The sequence below is a fragment of the Trachemys scripta genome, chromosome 7, assembly GCF_013100865.1.
Source record: "Trachemys scripta elegans isolate TJP31775 chromosome 7, CAS_Tse_1.0, whole genome shotgun sequence".
Classification (NCBI taxonomy): Eukaryota; Metazoa; Chordata; order Testudines; family Emydidae; genus Trachemys; species Trachemys scripta.
The window spans coordinates 51,914,425-51,932,326 of NC_048304.1; the positions used below are offsets into that span (position 1 = coordinate 51,914,425).

The 17,902-nt window shown below is 50.7% G+C and overlaps 1 protein-coding gene across 5 annotated transcripts in view; it reads left to right on the forward strand.

Moving 5' to 3' along the window:
* The window catches only part of IP6K1 (inositol hexakisphosphate kinase 1), a 109,861-nt gene that overhangs the window by 76,386 nt on the left and 15,573 nt on the right, over positions 1-17,902 (forward strand). For 2 of the 5 annotated variants that reach the window (XM_034777965.1, XM_034777969.1), the window contains exon 2: positions 11,073-11,416. In XM_034777965.1, the coding sequence (XP_034633856.1) occupies positions 11,194-11,416 (223 nt within the window). In that variant the 5' untranslated portion in view covers positions 11,073-11,193. Of the gene's footprint in view, positions 1-7,014; positions 7,208-10,136; positions 10,301-11,072; positions 11,417-17,902 lie in introns of all 5 variants that reach the window. The other 3 variants (XM_034777966.1, XM_034777967.1, XM_034777968.1) reach the window with 3 other exon arrangements.

Here is a 17,902-nt window from a genome sequence, read left to right on the forward strand (position 1 = left end):
TCGGTCAGGGTGCACCTGGCGGCCATATCGGCCTTTCACCCGCTGGTGCAAGGCCACTCGGTCTTCTCCCACTCAATGACCTCCCGTTTCCTGAAGGGCCTTGACCATTCGTTCCCCTATGCTAGGCCCCCCGTGCCGCAATGGGACCTCAACCTGGTCTTGTCCCGGCTCACGGGACCCCCCCTTTGAATCCCTGGCCACGTGTTCCTGGTCACACCTCTCATGGAAGGTGGCCTTCCTAGTGGCGATCTCAGAGCTCAGGGCCTTAACCTCAGAACCCCCCTATACAGTTTTCCATAGGGTTAAAGTCCAGCTCCACCCACACCCGACGTTCCTCCCGAAGGTGGTCTCCACCTTTCATATGAAGCAGAGCATCTTCCTCCCCGTGCTCTCTCCTAAGCCCCACCCCTCTAGCAAGGAATGCCACCTCCACACGCTCGATGTGCGTAGGGCGTTGGTTTTTTATCTGGCTCGGACTAAGCCGTTCCGGAAATCCTCTCAACTCTTTATTGCCTCGGCCAAGTGGGTTAAGGAGCAACCCATCTCCATCCAGCGGCTTTCCCGCTGGATCACCTCGTGCATACGCACGTGTTATGATTTGGCAGGGATTCCCCCGCCACCGATTTGTAAGGGCACACTCTACGAGGGCTCAGGCCTCATCAGCTGCCTACATCGCCCATGTCCCCATCCAGGACATTTGTAGGGTGGCCACGTGGGCTTCAATTCACACATTTACTTTGCATTATGCAATCGTCTCCCAGTCTAGGGATGACGCCGGGTTTGGCAGGGCGGTACTTTGTCCCGAACCATCGTGAACTCCTACCCACCTCCAACAGATATTGCTTGGAATCACCTACTGTGGAATACACAGGAGCAATCATTCGAAGAAGAAGAATGGACAGTTACCTGTTCCGTAACTGGCGTTCTTTGAGATGTGTTGCTCCTGTCTATTCCACACCCCGCCTTCCTTCCCCTCTGTCGGAGTTATCCAGCAAGAAGGAACTGAGGGTGAGGGGAGCCCATAGTCCCCCTTATAGCGCGATATACAGGCGCCATTCCAGGGGTCGCAGCGGTGCTCCCCCAGTATGGGTACTGCTAAGGGAAAAACTTCCGGCACCGGTGCACGTGGCGAGCACGCACACCTACTGTGGAATACACAGGAGCAACACATCTCGAAGAACGCCAGTTATGGAACAGGTAACTGTCCTTTTTCTACTTGCTGATTTAAATCATGATTAAAATCTGATTTAAATCAGTTCATCCTGCTTCAGAAATGTTTTTTGTTAAATTGATTTAATGTTCTGTTGCCTTTTGATAAGAATCTCATTCCTTGGTTTGACATATAGCAGGAACAAACACAGCAGCATGGAGCAGCTGCCAAAGAACCTGCTTGAGTGAATAGATCCCTCTCCAATTCATTGTCAGCAATAGACTGACATTATGCATGTTGTGTTGTGCAGTACCACAGCAAGTACAGTGATTTTGACAAGGGGCTAGCTAAAACAGCTGTTCTGTGGCCTTGATTAACAAGAGCCAGGATGAGTAATTCTTAAGCTTTCAAGTAACTAGAGTTTTGTAACTGGTTGAAGCAGCCATCCATCAGTTTTAGTGCTTGTGTAGTGTCTATGTGTAATAATAATCATTTACCCGTACATGCTTTCCATTAGACTACCTCAAAGGCAAGTGAGTGAGTAATTATGAAGGTGAATAAACTTTTTTAAAAAGGCTCTGCAAATAATTGCCATCAATAAAAAGGGTTCATTCAATCAGGTATATTATTCACTACAAATAATTTGTCCAACTGTACTTGAAATGGGTTTTCAGTGCTGCATCCGTCACTTTGTTTCTGAGAGCACAGCTGAGCAAATGCAGCAGTCTGTCTTAGTCCAGTTTTGTGGGTGACTCTTTAATGTCATGTCACTGGGAATAAAACCTTTTCCTTGTGATTAAGCCTCTTAACCTTGAGTGTTTTACTGAGGGTATGTCTATACTGGCAAGTTTCTGCACCACAAGCTAAACCACTTTTATTAAAACACTGGAATTAAACCACAGTTGTATGTCCACACTGCTCCTTGTGACACTGGGGTGAATCCACATTAGCAGCTCTTGTAAAGGCAAAGATAGCAGTGCACTGTGGTAGCTATCCCACTGTGCAACCGGCTGCGAGTGCTTTGGGAAGGGTTTGCAGTGCCTCATGGGGCAGGCACAGTGTCACACGATGCAGGTTTCCCAATCCCATTGTTCCATGGGCACCCTACTACATTGCCAGCTGCTTTTCAACTGAAGTGGGGTGGGGGAGAGTGTGTGACAGGAAGTGTGTGTGAATGCATATGGAGCAGGGGAGAAAGACAGTGTGTTTTTGGGGAAAGAGAGTGTATCAGCATGCTGTCTTGTAAGTTCAGACAGTGGCAGGAAGCAACCAATCCTGAGGCAGGGGGAGGGGGAAACTCTGACATCGGGGGAAACTCCTCCCTCCCTGGGTGCTCTCTCTCTCTCACATACACACACCTGCCTCTCTGTTCAACAGCATAAGCATTCCACATGAATGGTTTGCTTTGTGTCCCGGAGCAGATCAGCACAGCATACAACATCTGTCAGAAAAGGTGCTTTGAAAGGGGAGGGGCACATGTCTCCAGGGCAGCCGAGTTCAAAACGAGCAGAGCGGTCACTTGAGGCATTATGGGATAGCTCCAGGAGCCAGTTACACTGCAGAAAGCAATCAAATCACTGGCAATAGAGCCCTGGACCCTCTGCGCAAATAGCCTTATAACTCTCCTCAGGGTGGCTTTTTTGCAGCGCTGCAACTGAGGAGTTTCTGCGCACAAAGTGGCTTGGCAGTGTGTACACGTCTGCAGTTTGAGCGCAAAAAGCTGCTTTACTGCGCAGAAACTTGCCAGTGTAAACAAGCCCTGAGATGTGTTGTTCTGGGGCCTTCAATGTTGTCTCTTCTTTTGTATAATTTCTTACTAGTTGAGAAGGACAAACTTCCCTGTGCTGCTACTCTGTGTGCACTGTATACCCTGGACTAGCTTCTAGGCCACTAGAAATTGATCAGATGCTTACTAGCTGACAAGGTTATCAGGAAGGATTGCTGACTGAGCTCGCTCTCCTTCCTTGAGAAAACCCCATCTCTTGATGCTTTAGGAGTAAGTCACAAAGCACTGGAGAATCCACTGTAGGAATAATCCAGACTGAGCTTTGGGGGAGCTGATTGATCTGTCTGCCTAGGTACTTGTGACCTCCATCTTGGTAGTGTTAGAGTTCCTCATTAACATTAATTACACTGGTCTACAATTTTTGAGAAGTCGTCTGCTTCAGAGATAAAATGTGCTATTTATTATGTATTTTGATGTGCTGAATTCAAATATGACCATTAAAACAACTGATTGGCTACTGTTTCTAAGAAATTTAAGTTTTTACATTTTATGTCTGTGTATATTGTGTAGATAGTAGAGTTTTAATCATAAATTGTAAACCTAGGTCTTTTCATGTGTTTATGGTTGCTTTACATGATAATATTTTACCTGTCCTGTTTATGTAACACTTTAAAAATCAGCAAAAGGGTTATATAAATAAAATTTATTATGAAACAAAAGGCAAAAAACTATTATGTACATAGTTTAGTCCTATTCAGTGTCTACTCAGCACTTCTTGACTTCTCTTGTATTAATTAAATGGAGCATCTCTTTTCACTGTCCAGCAATAGTCTGCAAGCATTGATGGGCTCCATTTGCCCTGATAGCGTTTCTCCATTGTTGCAATGTCCTGGTGAAATCGCTCGCCGTGCTCGTCGCTCACTGCTCCGTAGTTCGGTGGAAAAGAATCTAGATGAGAGTGCAAAAAATGTATCTTTAGTGACATGTTGCAACCAAGGCTTTTGTATGCCTTGAGGAGGTTTTCCACCAACACCCTGTAGTTGTCTGCCTTGTTGTTTCTGAGAAAATTTATTGCCACTAACTGGAAGGCTTTCCATGCCGTCTTTTCCTTGCCACGCAGTGCATGGTCAAATGCATCATCTCGAAGAAGTTCACGAATCTGAGGACCAACAAAGACACCTTCCTTTATCTTAGCTTCACTTAACCTTGGACATTTTCCACGGAGGTACTTGAAAGCTGCTTGTGTTTTGTCAATGGCCTTGACAAAGTTCTTCATCAGACCCAGCTTGATGTGAAAGGGTGGTAACAAAATCTTCCTTGATTCAAGAAGTGGTGGATGCTGAACACTTTTCCTCCCAGGCTCCAATGACTGTCGGAGTGGCCAATCTTTCTTGATGTAGTGGGAATCTCTTGCACGACTATCCCATTCGCAGAGAAAACAGCAGTACTTTGTGTATCCAGTCTGCAGACCAAGCAAGAGAGCAACAACCTTCAAATCGCCACAAAGCTGCCACTGATGTTGGTCATAGTTTATGCACCTCAAAAGTTGCTTCATGTTGTCATACGTTTCCTTCATACGGACTGCATGACCAACTGGAATTGATGGCAAAACATTGCCATTATGCTAAAACAGCTCGATGAATCAATGAACAGTCTCCACTCATCTGGATCGTGAATGATGTTGAGGGCTGCAATCACACCATCGATGTTGTTGCAGGCTACGACATCACCTTCCATGAAGAAGAATGGGACAAGATCCTTTTGACGGTCACGGAACATGGAAACCCTAACATCATCTGCCAGGAGATTCCACTGCTGTAGTCTAGAGCCCAACAGCTCTGCCTTACTCTTGGGTAGTTCCAAATCCCTGACAAGGTCATTCAGTTCACCTTGTGTTACGAGGTGTGGTTCAGAGGAGGAGGATGGGAGAAAATGTAGGTCCTGTGACATTGATGGTTCAGGACCAGAAGTTTCATCTTCCTCTTCCTCATCTGACTCAAGTGAGAATGATTCTGGTGCATCAGGAACTGGCAGTCCTTCTCCGTGGGATACTGGGCGTATAGCTGATGGAATGTTTGGATAATGCACAGTCCATTTTTTCTTCTTTGACACACCTTTCCCAACTGGAGGCACCATGCAGAAGTAACAATTGCTGGTATGATCTGTTGGCTCTCTCCAGATCATTGTCACTGCAAAAGGCATAGATTTCCTTTTCCTGTTCAACCACTGGCGAAGATTTGTTGCACAAGTGTTGCAGCATATGTGTGGGGCCCACCTCTTGTCCTGATCTCCAATTTTGCAGCCAAAATAAAGGTGATAGGCTTTCTTAACCATAGTGGTTATACTGCGCTTTTGTGATGCAAGTCACTTCACCACAAACATAGAAGTTATCTGCACTGTTCACACAAGTACGAGGCATCTCTGCTCACTTTGGCTAAACAGAAATGTGTCCCTTTGCAAAATCAAACACTGACAAATAAGAGAGCATGACACTGTATGATTTCTAGAGCTGATATAGGGCAATTTGTTCAGCAGAGTGATGTAAGCTTCGTTATGATTGCATCATCCATGACTTCTAGGAATAACATGATGCAATTCATATCATGTATGATGCAATACCAGCTTCAGATTGCATCATTCACTGTTTTGCCTAAAAAGCAAGTACTGTCCAAACCCAGTCATAGATTTATTCATAGATCCAGTCAAAGATGTATTTTAGTCATTTCTGGTTTAAATTGAGATCCCTTCCCTTTATAACTCACTTATCCTCCGCCATTCCCAAGTCAAGGGTCGTATATACTGACCCAATAGCATATCTTGAAAATTAGAGCCAATCAACAATTTTAAATATCATTTTCGTTCGCAGTGACCCAGAATTAGTAAAGTTTGACTATATTTATTTCAGAAGCATTTTGGCTGTAGAGCAGTGTTATTGTACTCTCATAACCTAACAGTGAAGTAGGGAAGTATCATTGCCTCTGTTTTACAGAAGGGAAACTGAGGCACCAAGCAATTGAGTGACTTGGCCCCAGGCTTCACAGGAAGTCAGTGGCAGAACTGAAAATCAAATGCAGAGGAGTCCTGAATGCCAGTGGGTGCTGTAACCATTCTAGTTAATTGCTAGAATTTTAGAATTAAAGGTATGGTGAATTAAGTTGGTGCCCATTAATTGCATTCATTGCTTTGGAAACTCCTGCTCTACTGGTTAACAAGTAGCATAAACACAGGCGGCAGGGATTTTTGCCCAGGATGGAACTGAAGATGAGGTTCACTCCACTGTAAGGATATTACAAACTTTTAAGGGTGCTGTGGTCAGTGCTGTGGCCTGGGGGCTGTGGAGAGCTGGCTGGTCACATGGTTCTGGCAGCAGCTGCTTGTTTCCAGATGTTAAATCCCATTAAAAGAAGGTAAAAATTTATTCCTTTCCTAATATTAATTTCCAGGGAAGCCATTGCTGCTAAAGTGGCGCGGGATGTATTTGATCGATAGTGGGAGTGGAGGCGGTCTGCCTGCTGGCAAAGAGATGGGTGAGGTGTCCACAGCGCACACTCTCTTCAAATGTTGCTATCCTCTGAACAAGTCCAGGAACCCCTGCTCACTGAGTTGCGCTTTCTTCTAAGCTGTTGTGTATTTGCCGGTGGAGTGGATTGAATTAGCAGCGGTTCTCAAACTCTGGGTCAGAACCCCAAAGTGGGTCATGACCCCATTTTAATGGGGTCGCCAGGGCTGGCATTAGACTTGCTGGGGTCTGGGGCTGAAGCCTGAGCCCCACGACCCAGGGCCAAAGCAGGAGGGCTTCAGCCCTGTGTGGTGGGGATCAGGTTACAGGCCTCCCACTTGGGGCTTTGCCCTCACGCACACATCCCCGGAGCAGTGGGGCTCAGGCTTTGGCCCCTCCAGCTAGGGTAGCGGGGCTCAGGTGGACTCAGGCATTGGTCCCCATTCCAGGGGTTGTGTAGTAATTTTTGTTGTCAGAAAGAGGGTCATATGCAATGAGGTTTGAGAGCCCCTGGATTAGAAGAACAGAGAGCAGTTATCCCCATCCTAGAGATACTTTGGATCCTTTCAGATATGTGCAGCAACAGAGACATCTTGTGGCCAGTTGAGGAAGAACCTCATCTCTGTGTTTCCCATGCAGGACCCAGGAGATGCATCCCAGATTCCGAGGTCAGGGTGTCCAACCTGTGGCCCTCAATGTGACTGTACAGGGCTGCACCCTGTGACGTTTACAGTGAAGGGTTTGGATCTGCTTCCAGTCACTGTGGCAGGCACTGCCTCCCCCCGCAGTTACAACCCCTGCCTTGAGCAGCTTTGCTCTGAACCAAAATACTGTGAGTAGCTGTTGTCCTTTCCCTGCTGCAGCTGTTTAGTAGCTCCCCTGCTGGCTTCCTGCTGCATTACAGGAGCAATGAAATTGTACCTATGGCTGTTCATTGTTACCTCCCTGCTGGGCTGTGGGAACCTCAGCAAGTGGGAAAGGCGTTTGACTAACTGCGCCTAAGACTGGGGAGCCTCCCCCACACAGCCAAGGAGATGGGAAAAATCAACCATCCATTACAAGCTTCCTGGTTCTCTGCCCTAGCCCAGGCTCATGTGCCAGCTGTCTGTGGTCCCAAGAGATCACTTGCCAGTTAGGGATAGCTGGAGGGCACCAGACACGGCCCCTCCCACTCTCAATATGCCCTTGTCCTGTCCCCACCCTAACACAGTGCTACACTGGGGCAGAGGGCAGGAAGGCATAAGAGCTGAATACTCTGGCTCTGCACCCACTGGAGACTCCCTCCACCAGGCGGCTTCTGCTCTCTTTGCGCAACCCAAGGGGCATTGAGCGAATAGACTGGGCCAAAGGATCTGCTTCAAAGTATCAGTATGGACTCTTGGCCTCCTTGACATAAGTTAGACTCTCATGCTGATAGGGCTGGTGCCAAAAGCCCACCTCAGGCACCTGGCATGTCTCTAACCCATCTGACCTAGAAGCAGAACTTGGTGCTGTACCCATTTGGAGACCGGGACATGCTATTACACTCTACAGGTCAGGGAGCAGAGCTTGGCAGCCTTTCCCCATTACTCACAAATAAGGAGAGGAGATTTGGTATGTTAAATTTGTAGGGAAACCTATCAGCAAACCCATGTGTCCAAAACTTGGGTCAGGCCTCTCAGAATTATGAGACTAGCTTAAAATTCAGGATCTTACAGATACGGTGGGGGCTTTGTTTGCATCTGAACCCCTCAGCTACCCTTGGCACACTTGTAAACCTTTTCTCCTCCAGCTGAGATTCCTCTGGAATCGCATGAACCCTAGAGCTGGGTCACTAAAACTTCAAATGGTATGATAGTTCCGACCAGGTTGCGAGAGCTGGGAATATAAAATTCTCCTAGGCACCATTGAGACTGCAGGAAGAGGCCCCAAATGACTCCTGCCTTGTTCTGCTCTAATTTGTGGCTGACCTCCTGTGCACATACCATCTTGCCCCTCTGCCGGTCTCCTCCTTGTGAAAAGGCAGAGGGGCACAGAGGGGAACTTGTCTGTCCTTTGGGGGAAGTTGTGGGAAAAGTATTGGAGGGCTATCAGCATGTGAATGAGGTGTTTTGTTTGTTTTTGTTTGTTTATTCGTTTTTTGCCTGCATCCTCACCACAAAGAGGGTGGCTCCAGCCTGCGTTGAATTGGAGCCCAGGTTCTAACCTGGCCCACTAGCTGGGCCAGCTAGCCTGGGCATAAAGCACCTCCAAACCCAGCTCCAAGGGTCTTGTGCAGGGACAGAGGTGGGGTTGGGCTAAGACCTGGGAAAGAGTCCAACTTAACTGTGCAGTGAAGACAGAGTGGCAGGCAGGCCGGCCAGCCAATCTGCCCCATCAGCATCTCTCAGGCAAGAGTCCATCTTCTCTTCACTTGACTTCCTTAGTTCTGCAGCACCCATGGGCGTGTTAGACACTTCACAAATTAAAGGAGCAGGTCCCTGCTGCAAAAAGCTTCTGATCTCAGTGATTCCAAGGCTAGAAGGGACCACTGTGATCATCTAGTGCAGGGGTGGGCAAACTTTTTGGCCTGAGGGCCACATTGGGGAATAGAAATTGTATGGCAGGCCATGAATTCTCACAGAATTGGGGTTGGGATACGGGGGGGGGGGTGCGGGCTCTGGGGTGGGACTGGGGATGAGAAGCTTGGGGTACAGGAGCATGCTCCGTGCTGGCATTGAGGGGTTTGGGGAGCGGATGGGGGATCAGGGCTGGGGCAGGGAGTTAGGGCGTGGAGAGAGGCTCAGGGGTGCAGGCTCTGAGCAGCGCTTATCTCAAGTGGCTCCCAGAAGCAATGGCATGTCCTTCTCTGGCTCCTAGGCATGGAGCGCCCCCACCCTCGGAGTGAGACCATGCCGTGGCTTCCAGGAGCCATGTGGTATGGCCCGCTACCTGGCACCCCAGCTGTAGCGCCGGAGCAGGGCCAAGCGGCGTGGTGCAGCTCCCGACCAGGCTCCTCAGTGGGAACTCGTGGGCCAGCTTAAAACAACTTGCGAGCCACAGTTTGCCCACCCCTGATGTAGTATGTCTCCTTGTATAGCACAGTCCAGAGAACTGCCCCATAATAATTCCCACAGCAGAGCTTTTAGAAAAACAGCCCATCCTAAATTGTAAATTGTCAGGGATTGTTCCAGTGGTTAATTTCTCTCACCATTATAAATGTACACCTTATTTCTGGTCTGAATTTGTCTAGCTTCAATTTCCAGCCAATGGAGCGTGTGGCAGCAGGGTCCACATGGACACTAAGTGCACTCAAACTAAATGTTCATGAACCAAGCCGCTAAGGTAGGATTTGAAGGAAGATGGGCTTTACTGGGGAGATCCTGCCATGCATAAGGGGCAGCATGAGAGTGCGCAGGAGACATGTAAGGGAGACTCTGACAGCTGGGCGGTAGAGGTTGGGAACGTTGGCAAGGTGGGGTTAATGGTGCTATCTGTTACTAGATCACTGAGGTATGGCAACGCTATGTTAGGAAGGGCCATGGGCTTGTCTCTACTGTCCATTTTGTTGTGAGCAGAGCGTTTGGGGGACTTAAACTGAGGTGGTCAGAGTGACAAGCCAGCAAGGCAACCTTAGCAGCTGCATTCAGAATGGACCCGAGGCAAGCAAGGTGTGGTGTTGGGGGCCAGTGAGGAGGGGCTGCAGTGGCCATGGTGTGATACATCGAGGGCTGGAGTGAGAGTTTAGCTGTGTTGGTGAAGAGGAAAGGCCAGTTTCAGAGATGCTGTTTTTTCTTACACAGCAGCGTTTGGGCATGGCCTGAATTTGTGGGTCAAGAGGGAAGGCCAAATCAGAGAGGTTACAGGCCTGAGTGACTGTGAAGATGATGGTGTCCATGGGGACAGAGGAAGCTGAGAGGCTGGGGAGCAGGGCACACAAACAGCTCAGCATTGGCCACGTGGTCAGGTGAGGCAGGGTGAATGGGGGAGGAGGGGGGCTGTGCTCGAAGCTGAAGCCAAGGAGTTTGAAGATGATGATTAGTGGAGCTGGAGGAGCCAGTGGAGAGAGTGGATGGGGAGTGATGTAGGCAGGGATCGTGGCAGGAGGATGGGGCCAGAGGCTGTGTTTTGGGTGGCGGTGTGTGCCATCAGGAGGGCAGGCGCAGGAGGTTACAGCAGTCCTCACTGGAGACTAATTAGGATGGTGGCAGTTTTATCAAAGATAAAGTTGGGTCCTAGAAATGTGGTGGCAGAAATAGCAGGATTTGGATTTCTGTAGGACTTTTCTGTGTACTTGTGCTGTTCCTAGTGCTAGATACTGGGGAGAGGAGGAGAGAGTCTCCCTTATAACATATGCTGCAATTGTGACATCACTTTATTAACGGCAAGATTCATTAGCACATGGAAATAACTTTCTAAGTGGAATCAAAATACTAGATTTCTTCCAGCCATCACTTGACAAACTCCTGTGGGAAAGTCCTGCTAGCCCTAAAGAGTTGGAGCGCCTGCCAAACATGGAGGTGGGGTGGGGAGCTGGACATTTGGATCCAAACACCAATAGTAGCAAGTGTGTGCATCCCTGTCCATGCGGGCAGGGCTACAGGTATGGTTGACGGATCCCCTTAGAATCCAACAAGTTTTCTACTAAGGAAGCAAAGTGGTAAAAGTTACTAGGAAGACAGGCCAGACAGTGAGGTGAGAACAGCTCTTTTCTCATAGGATTCTCCATTGTTTTTCAGATTGGAACAAGACTAATTCCTGGGATTTCTCAGCCGTGGCTGTCTGCCCCTCGTGAAGCTGTCCCCTCCCAGCCCATGTGGCTCTCCCCATGCCCCGAGCGTGCAACTGGTGCCAAACGCAATGTGTGTTTGTCAAACCATGGAAGTGGGCAAGTATGGCAAAAATGCCAGTCGAGCCGGAGAGCGAGGGGTCCTGTTGGAGCCTTTCATTCACCAGGTGGGCGGCCACAGCAGCATGATGCGCTACGATGACCACACTGTTTGCAAGCCCCTCATTTCCCGAGAACAGCGCTTCTACGAGTCCCTGCCCCCGGAAATGAAGGAGTTCACGCCTGAGTACAAAGGTGAGCCCCAGTGCTGCTGCACAATGTCGCTTCCCACTCTATGGGGCTCCTGCAGCTGGGGGCAGGTTCTGTTTGTCATTTCCTTCGCTACTGCTGCTCTCCAGTGATTTGATGTGAACTGTGTGGTGAGTAGAGGTGTTCTCGGAGTGTGTGTACAGGGCTGAGCATGTGGCTGATGATCAAGGAATGATTTCAGTGCCATGCTTCAGTCTGAGAAGAGTTCTGAATTAGTTCCTGACTGAGCCATGTTCAGCGTATGTGGATCGGCCGGCAAAGTCCTGTTTTGAACCCTGCCCAGGTTGTCTCAGAAGGCTTGTCCTCCCACTCTTCACATTAAACAAGTAAGTTGTTAAACGGAGGCAATGGGTGTCTCTTTATGCAGCTGCATGCCGAGTGTGCTGGGTTCTGGCTTTCGTTGGGGAGAAATTAATATGGAGCTATCACCAGGGTGAAGACCCTGCTTCTGGATGGCTGACAAAAGCAGAACTGAAAGTGCTGCTTCCTCTGAGCTTCCCCTAAGCTCCCCACAGTGCTCAACATTGCTCCCTACGGCACTCAGCATTGCTCCCCACGGCGCGCAGCATTGAGTACAAATAGAACAGTGAAGTGGTTACCTTTGCTTTGTGGGCTTGACTATATCAGCTCTTTTCAGTACTCTGGTTCTTATGGGGTGCATCTATGGGAACAGACTTTGTGTGGAAAATGATACGAGCAAACTGCCAAGGCAAATGTTCTGAAACTAGTGCTAAAAATGTGCATTCCTGGTTTTCCTGACCCACTTGCTGCTTGTGAATATTCAGGGGAATGGGGGCATTCGGTGGCAGCAAAGCATGCTGAGCTGTCACCCCTTCAGGTGTGCGCCTGACCTTCCTTGCAGGTACCCTGCCTTCCTGTAGACATGAAGAGAGTCTGTCTTGGGTGGGCTGAGCTGTGACTATGCCAGAGTAAGGCAGTTAGATCACTCCCTTGAGGAAGGACCGTTTCCTCTTGGCCTTTCTCAGCTCCTCAGCATTACCACTCTAACATGCAGTCTGGATGGAGGGGACTAGGTCTGATTTACAGATTCACCATGCACTCCAGGTCAGAGTATGCTGCTGTGTGATTCGTGATAGTACATTAAAGCTTGATGGATGTCTAGCTGGTCATCCCAAAGAGCTGGTGAAATCTTTACCCCTCCTGTATGTGCCACATTTGTCGCTGAAAAACTATTCACAGATGTGTCAGTGCGTGAAAACGTTCACTTGGAACTGAGTTTTCTACCCCTCCAAATGCAAACAGTCTCTAGGAGTCACTGGACTGACCAAGAGCACCAATAATCTTTCAAAGTGACCAAAAACTAAAACTAGCTCTGGTTTAAAGTCTTCCATCTCCTGCAGGACATGAGGAATTGCCCTTCCCTGTGGCCAGGCTTGGCAGAGTTAGATTTTCATATATGTAATTTCAGTGGAGGAGGATGTTTATTTTTAAGCATTTTTAAAATTTATCAGTTTAAATTTTCCCATTTGTGGGAAATTATGGGGGAGTCAGACATTTATTTAGTGACAGTAGATGTTGAGGTTCAAAAGGTTAAAGCTTTATAACCATTCAGACATGCACTGTCAACATCGGATGTCATACCATCCAAAGGAAATAGCCTTACATCAAATCCAAAGCTCTCAAGAGGCTGTTTCTTACGTTGCTGAGCTGTACATGCCTATGACTGTGGATGGAAATATATTTTCATTGGTTTGTGTGGTAAAAACCAGCTCCTTCCAAGCCTGGAGGTAGGTTACTATAGGTCACCTCTTCCAGCCTCAGGTGGAAGCTTGAGTCGAGACCTGTGGAGAAGGGAGGTTTACAGCAGGGAAAGCATCCCCATCGGCACATGTCAGTACAGCTCACTCAAAGCTACTCCCTCAAGCCAAGGGGCAGAACTCCTGCCAGCTAAAACTCCTAGTTTCCCTCACTGCCCCCTTCTCCTCCTTCCATTCCCATTCTGGTTCTCTGCCTGGCCCAGGCTCTTTGGGAGGCACGTGCTCTGCATGGCATGTGCAGACTTTGGCTTCTCTTTGTCCCCTTCCTGCCTGCGCACTAGGTTATCCACTTATTACCGTAACTCCATCGATTGACTGCTGCACAACAGGCTGCCTGCTCCTCATGCCCTTCAAGAGTGGGAGTCCAGAACCCCAGGATGGCATGCTTAAAAGTTGGGAGTTGCTGCCTTAGTCTGCCCAGGTACCCCCAGAGAGTGTTAGTGTGCTAAGGGGAAGCAGGCAGACTTACAAACGTGGGGCATACCTAGCTCAGGTGCTGCTTCTCACAGTCGTGCCTCCGTGAGGTAATCTTCACCTAACATGCTGGACACTGGGCTGGCTTCTCTGTGGTTGTGCACCTGGTAACGAGTCAGAGTTGACAAATGCAAACAGTTCCCAAAAACGTGTCCCTTTCCCCTCCTTTTTATCAAGTTTTGGAAAATTTCACCCTGCTCTGGAAACAAGGAGAGATGGCTCAAGGTGTGAGTGCAAACTCTCCCAGCCAGCAGCAATTACTGCCCTGTCAGGGCTTCTACACAGGCCCCAGCCAGGGTTCCTCTTAGCAATCTGAAGAGGAGCCCTGAGTTGGAGCTATACGGTGACATTCCCACTTCCTGTTGCCATCCCTGCAGGGTGGAGTTACCCAGTTAAGAACTGCCCCTCTCCCAACAGTATTTCCAGAGTCTGTAAGTTTAATGGTTTTCTCCGTGTTGCACTAATACACTCTCTGGGACATGTGGGGAGACTAGGGGCATTTCCATACAAGCAATACTGTGCAGTAAGCTGGGTTGTAACTCTGCCACGCACCAGCCTGCCGTGGTGCCGAGTGGCTGCATGGACCCAGCCGCCAAGCGCTAACAGCTACCTCATGCGCTTTGCTGTAGAGCCGGCTGAAGCAGCATTACATTAGAGTGCCCTTGGGAACTTTTAATGCACAGCAGCAGGTTCACCCAGCCAGTTAATGTGCAGCACGCTGGAGCGCTCTAGATTTACACCCCAGCTTGCCACACAGTCACTACCCAGGTAGACGTGCCGAAGTGAGCAGCTCCTGACTTTCTAATGCCTGAGTATGGGGGCTTGGAGTCCAATGCCCTAGTGGGCACCGGGAGCTTGACTGCTCAAGCCACAGCCCCACCAGGGAGAACTTACGTGCATAATGGCTCTTAAGGAGACACCCTTGCCAATTGCTGTGGACAGTTGTTGCATCAACCCCAGCTCTAGCTGCAGGCCTGCCCCATTATTAACACCCCCAAAGCACCACTGGAACTTGGTGGCAGGGAACTGTGGTGGCCTGTGCCTGGAGGCTGCCTCAGGTGCAGGAGTGCCATGACCCACAGTAAGATCACATCTCCAGGAATGCCGGCTCAGTAATCGGCTTGGTGTGCCCAGGTACGGTCCAGCAGCTTGGTGTGCCCAGGTACACTGTGCTTGGTGTGCTCAGGTACAGCCCAGTGGCTCCTCTCCCCGCAAACCTTAGAAAACTCCTCTGCCCTAATCCACCAAAACCGGCACAGGGCGCCAGAATAGGCTTGGGAGGCCCCATGGCCAGCAGCCAAACTAGCCGATTCGACTCCTGGGCAGCCCTTATGAGTCTCCAAAAAGCTGTGGGAACCCCAGTGAGCCCCATACTTGTGGGGGTGGCCCCAGCAGCTCACAAGGCAGGTAGTTCTTGTACCTATGCCCTCCCTCTCACTGTAGGATCTTAATGCCTCCCAGCCACTTCCGGCTGTACCCTGCCAACACCGGGGAGAGGTGGGGAGCTGTTACCCTCTATACAGAAGGCCTGAGGCCCAGAGAAACCAAGGCCACCTCCAAACATTTTGGTCTAAATGACTTACACAGCATCACGTCAAAGTCTGTGTCAGGGCCCGCATTTGAACCCAGCTCACCTGGGTCCCAGGCCAATGCCTTAGAGGTTTTTAAGGCCTGGCTTGACAAAGTCCTGGCTGGGATGATTTAGTTGGGGTTGGTCCTGCTTTGAGCAGGGAGTTGGACTAGATGACCTCCTGAGGTCTCTTACAACCCTAATCTTCTATGAGTCTATGATCAGGATTCTGGAGCTGAATTCCTGACCAGTACAAGATGTGTGATCCAGTGGTTAGACAGGATAGACAAGCAATAGATTTAGCACATTCACTCCCAAAGGCAACGTGGATGAGATCTGGGTTCTTTCCCCAGCTTTACCAGAAGTGACCTGCAACCTCAGTTGTTGTATCTCTTAAAATGAGGCAGTGGGGTAGGATAGCTGCCTGCTCCTACAGTAGGGTATAAGGCCTCTATAAAAAGGGCTGTTTGTGTAGAGCTCAGAAATATTATCAGCAGCCAGTGGAATAGGAATCTTGAACTCATGGCTGCAGGGTCCCAGAGCTGTCATGGCTTGCAGAACAGTTCCCTGATTGCATCTGTGCAGTATTGCTACAAGCTGGGTCACTCCTAGTGGCTGAGTGTGTACAGCTGGACACAGTCTCATGGAGCACTGGAAAAAGTCATTCTTCTTCGAGTGCTTGCTCATATCCATTCCATTAGGTGTGTGCGCGCCGCGTGCACGATCGTCGGAAGATTTTACCCTAGCAACACCGGCGGGTCGGCTGTGGAGCCCCCTAGAGTGGCGCCTTCATGGCGCTGAATATATACCCCAGCCGACCCGGCGCCCCCTCAGTTCCTTCTTACCGCCCCTGACGGTCGTTGGAACTGTGGAGCGCGGCATAGCTGATCTCCACTCTCCCTAGCGTACTTAGTCATTCAGAGTTATAGTTATAGTTGTAGTTATAGTGTTTATAGTTCAATAGTTTAAACTTGTTATAGTTGTTATTATAGTTTAAGGGGTTAAGGGGGTCGTCTCCCCCTTTCTTCCCCGGCCGCGGGCCCGGGCTCATGCCCAACGCTCCCGGCTTCAAGCAGTGCGCCTCCTGCGCTAAGCCTATGCCAACGAGCGACCCGCACGACTCCTGTTTGAAGTGCCTGGGAGAGTCCCACCAAACAGACAAATGCAAGATCTGTAAGGCCTTCAAACCAAGAACCAAAAAGGAGCGGGACTTTCGGCTCAGGCAACTCCTAATGGAGGCGGCACTTAGCCCGGACACTCCTTCCACGGGCCAGACTCCGACGCCTAGCACTTCGGTGCGCAGTGCCCCGGCGGCACCGGCTATGACGACCACGCGAGTGGCGTCAGACAAGCCTCCCCGGCACCGGACCTCGTCGGCACCGCAAACACAGAAAGTGCCGCGGCGCCGGTCATTATCCCCAGGGCATAAAAAAGCCCATAAGACGGGGACGTCCGTGCCGAAGGCGCCGGCTCCCCCAGTGCCGGGGGTAGAGCCGCGTCCGCCGGTGGAGCAACGGAAACAGGCGCCTCCAGCACCGTCGACTCCGGCGCCGAGGCCGTCGAGTCCGGTACAAATAGCGTCTCCACCGAGGCCGGCGGTGATACAGTGTCTCCCGTCGACTCCGGAGACCTTCGAGGCGGCGAGAGACTTGATAGCTCTCACGGAGCCGGCACCGCCTCAACCACCGGCACCGACTGCACCGCTGACTCGCCCGGTACAGTCAAGAGGGAAACCTGCCTTGATGCGCCCTCCATCACAAGGGCTGGAACCTCGGCGCCGATCCAGGTCCCGAAGCAGGTCCCCACGCCGCTCGCAGTCCCGGCACCGAATATCGCCTCGGCGCCGGTCGTACTCGCGGTCAAGATCTTCTTCGCGGCACCGCTCTACGTCTCGGCACCGATATGATCGTCGGCACCGGTCAACGTCGAGACGTAGTTCTCGGCACCGCCACGCTCGACGCTCGACGCCGAGGGGCCGATCCCGGCACCGGGCATACTCTAGGTCCTCGTCGAGGTCCAGATCCGACTCCCGGCACCGACGAGGTCATCGGCACCGGTCGCGGTCCCGGCACCGATCGCCGGCACCGCACAGAGATAGATCATCTCCGGACCGGCACCGTGCGGCACCGCAGACCACGGGGATCGTTTCATCTTGCGCGGCACCGCCATGGCCGTCAAGATCGGCATCTCGCTCATCGGAGGACCTGTCGAGATCGGCATACCCCCCTCAGGGACAGGCCGAGGAACGAGACTTGGGCCATTGGCAGGAGAGGGCAGAGGACCACCCTCATGGACCATCTCACTGGTCGTTTTGGACCCCGTGGGCGTACCACCAGGAGCAAGGGGCTTCACTACCATCGACCTCTCGCTCGGGTCACTCGGCCAGAAGGGCCCCAGAATCCACCATCTCTCGGCCTCCGCCTGGAGGCGTAGAGGCTTCTGTGTCCACACCACCCGACACCGTGGACCCAAGTACAGGTGACGCTCCGACCCAAGACCAGGGGGACCGGGCCCCCCCCCTTGGATCCACTACCGCCGGAGGCGTCCTCCTCCTCCTCTCCGGATGAGGCAGTGGCGGGCACTTCATGCACGGGTCCCCCTCCGATAGATCTTCGGGCTCACCAGGATCTCCTCCGCAGGATGGCCCGT